Raw genomic sequence first — 7,823 nt, 5'->3', positions numbered from 1 at the left:
CCCTCTGCAAACACAGCAAAGGAACAAGGCACTAGTTTTACCTTTGCTGTCTAAGGTGCAGCACAAAGTCCATGGGGGCAGCAGTGACTATCACTAACTGACCCAAGGAAAGGGAATGTTCCTCTTTCTTCCCCAAGATCTTGGCAGGAGGCTGCTCTATCAAGGTAATATCAGCTCACAAACAGATCCACAAACAGGGACTGCAGTGAGCAGAAGCAGATGGTCCCAGCTTTTTTCCAGTGCCAGAAACACGGGCTGTTGCTGGCAGGCCCCGCTGAAGCCAGGGGGAGTAGGTGGTGGTTCACCAGGGGCCTGCTGAGAAGGAAGAACAGGGAAGATCCGCTTTTCGACATATTAGCAGCAGGCCAGGAGCTCTGGGCCAGGGAGGGAGGGCCGGATGGATGGGTAACACACAACCGTCCAGAAAGCAAGCACATACAGATGGACAGAATGGGCTGGATAGCACGGGGCGGGGGGGGGGGGGGGGCAGAAAGAAGAACACAAGACAGACATGGGAGGAACTAGTCAACTTCATGTAGAGTCACAGGGAGCTCTCAACTACACTCTCCCAATATGACTGTACCCCGTTAGTAGCAACCGTGATCATCAGAAGTGCAACATACCACAAGGGAGAAAGGAAAAGCCTTGAAACAAACCAAGTAAGACCCAGTAAACAAACCAGGATGCTGAGGCTTTAACCTCAGCCTGGGAAGAGGCTAGCACAGCCTGAAGACATGGCATTACACAAGGCAGGGGTTCAGAGATGGAGGTTTAATTTTCTGTCAGCAACACAAAGAAGCAATTAACCACAGTAACAAATGTTTGCTCGCGTAAGGCTTCGAACTGGGTGAAAGCCAGCAACAGCTTCACCCCTCCCCAAAATACTACCGAGTGACATTAGTTCACAAGCCATACAAGATCCCAACCTGTTGGGGCTGTTATCCCACAGCGCATTGCACTGGCACCGGACTTTGCCTAGATCAAACCGGTCAGTTACATGGAGTTGATTTGGATGCGCTAAAGATGCAGCTCTAAGTGCCTGAAGCCCAGGCTGCTGTCAGTCAAACAAGAGCCAAGGCAGCTCATGCTGCCCCCCACCCTCCTGGGGGCACTGGCTTACCCATATTGCAAGGGGTATTTCAAAAAAGCATCAACAGATGATTATCCCTGATTGAGCTATTGCCCCCATCTTTATTAAACCCCAAGAGATGTGGGACAAGGCAAGCCATGAGCAGGGAAAGACACGGACTACACGCTACAGCTTTGGTGACTTCATGTAAGTTTGGTTGTTCATGTGCTTCACTGGATTTTTGTGACGGCTTCATGGATGGACTTGGCCACATAGTCCAGGTTCTTGGTAGTCAGGCCACACATGTTGATGCGCCCACTAGCCATCAGGTAGATGTGTTTTTCCTTGATCATGTACTCCACCTGCTTAGCTGGGGAAACAATTGGACATCAGGTCAGAGCGGTGACCCCAAAGTTCAGAAAAGCCCAAAGAACAAGTCAGGGATGCTTGAATCTCACAAGGAGCAGAAAACTTCCAGCACTAGCCACTAAAATGTTGCCTGATGCTTCATCCCTGCCTAGCCTCAGAGGCAGTGATACTAGGACTCCAGTGAGGTCCTCGAGAGATTCTTGCCTGGACTACTTCAGCCCGGCTCACCCCCAGCAAAACTGTCCCCACCCAAACCTCCCTTCATCACATCACTTGGTACTTACGATTCAGCCCTGTGAAGCTAAACATGCCGATCTGCTCTGTGATGTGGTTCCAGGTGCCCGGGGTGCCGAGGGACTCCAGGCGAGACCGGAGCTCTGACCGCATGAGCAGGACACGATCTGCCATCGTCTTCACATTGTCCTTCCTGCAGCAGGCAGGAAGCAGAGCGTGAAGACAGGCACCTGACTGGTTTGGAGCCATCTGGCCAAGCCTGGCGCTCAGAGAAACAGCTTCCCCCCCGGCCCCGACTTTCCCTCTCCCACCAGCCCCTGCCACACGTACCACTCAGCAAAGAGCTGCGGGGAAGAGAGTGTAGTTGCCACAATGCGCGCTCCCTGGGAGGGAGGGTTGGACCAAGTTGTGCGCACAATCTTCTCCATCTGGGAAAGCACACGCTGCACATTGTCTGCATCCTTCCCCACCACAGTCAGGTTACCCACACGTTCATCTGTGGACAAGCCAAGAGAGGTGAGCCATTGGTCCCACACATCACGGCAAAGCAGAGCTCTCCCCGCCCCCCAGTATGCCAGCCCCATCTGTCTGGGTATGATGCTACTGGACCAGCTTACTGCCAGACACTCACTGTAGAGCCCAAAGTTCTTGGAAAACGACTGTGCACAGAAGAGCTCAAAGCCCTCGGAGACAAAGTATCGCACAGCCCAGGCATCCTTGTCCAGGCTGCCAGAGGCAAAACCTTGGTACGCCGAATCGAAGAACGGAAACAGGAACCGGCGCTGCAAGGAGGAACAGTGTTAGAGGGAAACCCCTTCCCCACAACCTTCACTTTACCCCCCACTGTCCCCGTAGGAGGGAAAAATGACCATTGAGCTTCTGGGCTCAAGGAGACATTGTCCAGCAACACCAGAAAGATATTTTCTTTCTACTGGGGTAAAGACTAAAGTGGTCAAGAAAAGGCTACATGCAGGAGAAAACTACAGCAGCAGCCTCCTCCCCATTCTGGAGGACACAGGGCACAAGAGATGTCCCACCTTATATCCTGTATCCAGCACCCATGAAAAGCAGGTGCCCTTGGAGAATCTTTCCAGCATGAGAAACCTCACTGCAGACCATGCCATGGAATTTGAAAGCAAGAACTTGGGAGGCAGGAGCAGAAGTGGAATGCTCCTATTCTCTGAGCAGAGAGGACCATCATCCTGCCAGCCTCTCCCTTTAACACCTGCCCTGTGGGACTCTTCCAGCTCCTGCCACATCCCATGCTACTCCCTACAGCCCATCTCCAGCTGGCTCAAGAGCTATTTGTCCCCTCAGCACTGCTTCAGCCCCAGCAGCAGCCCATACCTTCATAACAGCAGCAATCTGCTTCCACTGGTCTGGAGTAGGGTCTGTGCCCGTTGGGTTGTGCGCACAGGCATGCAGAATGAAAATGGAGAACTCTGGGGCTTTCTGAGGAGAGAGTAGGTCTTGGTCATATGCATGGATGAGACTGGGCACCCACAGCAAAGGGAGAGGCCCTGTGCTGCTCTGGGCATCAGCAGTTTCTTTTGTAGAAATCCACTTCCAGGCACAGCACGCAAGAGCCCAGCCAGCTGCTGACAGCACAGCACCAAGCCTGTCCCATGCCAGTTTTACTCACCTCCATGTCATCCAGCAGCCCCTGGAGATCCAGACCCCTCTTAGCAGCATCCCAGTAGTGGTAGGTTCTGATATCTTTAAACCCAGCATCCACAAAGACGGAATTGTGGTTCTCTGAGGAAAGAAATCACTTTTCAGAAAAGTGGGCCTCACCTCCAGCAAGCCACGTTCTCCAGTCCCAGTATCTCCCTAAATGTCACCAAAATATGCAATGGAGACACTTACACTGCCTTCACCCACAAGGGAAAGACTCCTCTCCCACTGCCCAGGCCCCCACAAGGGGCTCAACCATTCCTCCCTCGCCCACTGACCCACAGGGCTCCCTGCAAAGAGGCGGCAGCATGGACAACGGCACTCACCCCAGGACGGAGCGGAGATGTAGACCGGTGTCGCCGTGTTGTTGTTTCCATTGTACCATCGCCTCAGAAATTCTGCGCCAATACGCAGAGCGCCTGTCCCACCCAAGGACTGAACACTTCCAATCTGCAACAGAGAGAGTTGCCAGCAGGGTCCACCCAGCTCATGAGTACACAGACAGCAGAGGTGCTTGCAAGAGCAAGATAGGATCCCAGACGTGCTCCCAGGGGTCGCCCCAGCCAGGACACCATCCCCTCCCAGTGGTCTTCAACCTCCGTCAGCACTCAGGACCATCCTGACACAGTTATAGACTTCAGTTGTTTCTGCTACTTTTTGTCACAGAGCAGATTCCCAGCTAGTAGCTTATTTCAGGAAAGGTGGTCTATTTTCTGACTTCAGTTTCCCGTAGGGAAACCGTTAAATGGTGAAGGAAAAAAACAAAAACCAAATTCCAATCACAGACCATGTTCGTTCTCTTCCAAAAACTACAACTACTTGCACAAATGGCTTCACGTACACAGGTTCAAGTGACCTACAACCAGTAAAGGCCACGTCAGAGAAAATTCCCAAATCCTGCCAAAATGCCAGTACTCCACACATTTGCACTCTATGCTGCGTCCACTGTGGAGACACCCCGGGGATCCCAGCAGCTCTCCCAGCAAGGAGCGGTCTCGCTCCCTCCCCGCCACCTACCCGGTTCTCCTTGATGGCGGGGCTGTCGTCACCCAGAGCGATCCGGGAGGCGTTGGCCCGGAACTCGGGCAGGCCTAGGATGGGCAGGTACTCGTGGTTCAGGCTGTTGTCGTTGGCGATCATCTGCTCCACTTTCTTCACCACCGGCAGGACCCATGGCTGCCCCTCGTCCGTGCGGTAAGCTGAGAGGAGAGGGAGAGCCGTCCATTCCGCCGCACCCAGGTAGACGCTGGGCCTGCCCGGCGCACCGACACCCGAGGTCGGCAGGCAAGACAGCGCGGGGTCGCCCCCGCGACCTTGAGGCCCGCCGGTGACCCGCCCCCCCACCCCGCACCCCGCCGGAGGCTCGCCGCGGCCCGGTGACCTTTCAGGCCCGGGCACCGCTGCCGCCGCCCAGCCGCTCCGGCAGGCACCGGGCCCGCCGTAGGGACACCGACCGGCCTTCCCTCCCCCCGCCGCGGAGATGGGCCCCGCCGGGCCAGGGGAGGCCGCGGACTTACCGCCCACGCCCAGGTTGACCTTCCGCGAGTCCCCGTCCTCCCGGAAATCCGCCGTGAGCTTGAAGACGGCGACGGGCGGTGCGCGGGGCACGGCGGTGAAGATGGAGGCGGCCATGGCGGTGCGGCACAGCCCCCTCCGGTCCGTTAACGGGCAGCGCGCGGCGCCTGGAGGAGACGCTCACCTTCACCGGCGGGGGGCGGGGCCGCCGCGCGGCGCGGCCAATCAGCGGGCGGCCAGCGGCCCCGCCCCCGCTCTCCCTCCGGGGCGCGGCGCGGCCAGCCAATCGCAGCGCGGGATGCCGGTCGGCGGCGGCCGCCGCGCCCTGTGACGCCGGCGGCGCGGGGACGCAGGCGCTTCCTATTGGCGCCCGGCGGCTCCTCGGCCCCGCCCCCTCCGCGGCGCGCGCGGGTTGGCGGGGCCACCCCAGGGTGCAGCGCCCCGGGGACGCAGCGTGACGGCCGCCTTTGGCCGGGACCGGGACCTGGTGCCTGGCCGGGTGGTGCCGGCAGGCCCGGTGCGGTGGCGCACAGGGGCTGCGGGGGTGGCAGCGTCCGGTGGTGGTGGAGAGATCCCGGCAGTGATGGGGTGCGGGGTGGGCCCGAGGAGCGATGCCCGGGGAACGGGGAGCTGCTGGGGATGCCGTGCCCGCGGCAGCGCTGCTCTGCGGCGGTGCTCGGGGTTGCAGCGCTGGGGGGGGCGGAGCACGGCACGATCCCCAGAGGGGGCCCGGGGGCGCAGCATCGGTGCGGGTGCGGATCGGGCCTGGGGCGCAGAGCCGGGGCGCACGGCAGCCCCCGGGGGGCCGCGCCCGGGGCCGCGGGGTGGTGCACGGCTTGGGGGGGTGCAGGAAGGTGCCGTGCCCGGGCGTGTTTCCACCCCAGGGCGGGTCACGGGGTGGTCTCCAGTTCATCTGCCCCGCGTTTTTAAGGCACTTTCCCGATTCCCAGCCGCCTGCGGGTGGGGTGGTGCCCTGAGGCCCTCCCAGCCTCGGGGGAACCCCAGGGTCACCGGGGGGTGCTTCCCCTCCCAGCAAGACCCTCCGGCCGGTGGCAACCGCCGCCAGGTCGAGCCTGGCTCCGGCCCACAGGGAGCGTTTGGGATCGCTTGTCACGCCGGGAGCTTCCCCCCGAGCCCGTGGCGTTGCGCTTATCCGCAGGGAATTTCGCGTGGCGCTTTGCTGCCGAACTCCGCATCCTTCCTGCGGGCACGGCTCTCCGTGGCTCTTCGAGCCGCCCACCGCCCGGGAGCCTCCCTCCAGCCCTGCGGGGACCTCCGGGGACCCTGGGCGTCGGGGTCGATGCCGTGGCGGGGCTCAGTGGAGCGGCACACGGCCGGTGAGCGGCGGCGGTGCCGGGGGGTGTCGGCAGAGGGCAGAGCCGGACCGCGCATCGCGCCGCCGCCGCCGGGACCGCACCGTGCGGCCCCGCCGCTTATCCCGCAACCCCCGGACTTTGACCGGCTCCGGACGGGACAGGTGGGAGGTGGCCCGGGGCTGCCCCAGCATCCCACCCGCGGCTCCCTCCCCGCCCGCCTCCCCGGAGAGGGGGCTTGCTGCCCCCCCCCGGTGCGTGGCCGGCTCCTTTAGGAACCCGCCCGCCCGTCTCAAGCGGCTTTTGAAGTTTGTGGGAATCCGCCCGAGATCCTGTAGCACCTGGAAATGGCTTCGGGAGAAACGGGAAGGACGTTGACAGCAACAGCCCTGTCAGCGCGGCACCCCCACCCCCCCACACACCCCTCGTGACATAAAACACGGGGATACGGGACGGTAAAAGGCCCTGCTGTCCCCAAACGCTTTTGCAGACAACCCGTGTCATACACTCCCTTTGTGAACCTGGCCAAGATCCCTCTGAAAACCAGTTTGGCGCCTCGCCCCCCCTCCCATGCCGAAGGTGGCTCCGCAGCCCGGCTGCCTGGGAGGGAGCCCGCGGGGCACAGCCCTCGCCTCCCCCAGCTCCAGGCAGCACCTGGAAGAACTGCCCAGTGCACTTTCTGCTTAGCATGAGAGCGGGGAAGAGGCAACAGCTGCCCGGCGGCACAGCAGCGTGCCAACGCTTCTGCCTGCGGAGAAAACAGTGTAATGGGAAAGGCAGAGGAGCAAGACAGCAGTGCTAGACCAAAGCCTTGGCCCTGGTGGGGTTTTTAGCTCGACTCAGATAAAACCTCTATCAGGCCTTGAGAAAAGGCGGCGTGGAAACCCAGAGAGGGCTTCAGCTCTGCTCCCTGCAACAGCTGTGAACCCCTGCAAATGCCCAACCTTGTTAAGGTGCTGTGAGGGCATCTCCAAACCTTACCCTTAACTCTAACCCTAACCTTACATCTAACCCTACCCATAACTCTAAATCCTACCCTTAACTCTAAACCCAATCAGATGAAGGGCGCTTGGGTTTCCTGAGGTCTGTGGGTACTGCTAAATGAGAGCTGCTGTGCTAAGCAGGGAAGCATCTGATGAGAACAAAGGTGTCAGAGCTAAATGGGGGTAGCCCACCGCAGGGTGAGTCATGTTTTCTGCTCATGAGGAGTAAAGCATTGCACAAGCAGGATGCTGCAATGGGAAAAGCCGACCAAGGGTGCTTAGAGCATCCTATTTCTGGAGCAGACAGAAGTGCTGGGGAGTCCCCAGACTGGCAGGCTCTCACTGCACTTACTGGTTTCTAATCCTACCCCTCTCCAAAGAGCACTGGGATATTTGGGGACATGGCCAAGCCCTTTCCCAGTGCAGAGCAGGGAAGTCATGAAGCCACAGGGGTGCTGCCTGCCAAGCTGGCTGCACCAAGCCACTGCTTGGGACCGCCGGAGCAGGCTGAGCAGTGCCAATTGCACGAAAAAATGCAGTTTCCCCAAACCAGCACTGTCTTGGTCTCCTTCCTCGGGGGCTCCTGGGCAGCACAAGCTCAGCTGATGGTGAGACCGTCTGTGCCACTGCCCACGCCTGCAAGGCCAGGGTCGCTGACCCAGCAGG

General features: G+C 59.9%; 1 protein-coding gene across 1 annotated transcript; it reads right to left on the bottom strand.

The window, feature by feature from the left end:
• Positions 1–756: 756 nt before the first annotated feature.
• Positions 757–5,141, bottom strand: GOT1 (glutamic-oxaloacetic transaminase 1). The gene is made up of 9 exons (XM_074592111.1): positions 4,864–5,141; positions 4,364–4,545; positions 3,673–3,796; positions 3,315–3,427; positions 3,020–3,124; positions 2,304–2,454; positions 2,003–2,168; positions 1,723–1,865; positions 757–1,439 (listed from the first exon to the last, which is right to left on the bottom strand). The coding sequence occupies exons 1-9, from the start codon at positions 4,976–4,978 to the stop codon at positions 1,300–1,302; spliced, it is 1,239 nt and encodes a 412-aa protein (XP_074448212.1). The 5' UTR covers positions 4,979–5,141; the 3' UTR covers positions 757–1,299.
• Positions 5,142–7,823: the final 2,682 nt, after the last annotated feature.

The sequence above is a fragment of the Larus michahellis genome, chromosome 6, assembly GCF_964199755.1.
Source record: "Larus michahellis chromosome 6, bLarMic1.1, whole genome shotgun sequence".
NCBI lineage: Eukaryota > Metazoa > Chordata > Aves > Charadriiformes > Laridae > Larus > Larus michahellis.
Note: the sequence above shows the minus strand (reverse complement) of the source record. Positions and strands in the feature narration are given on the sequence as shown.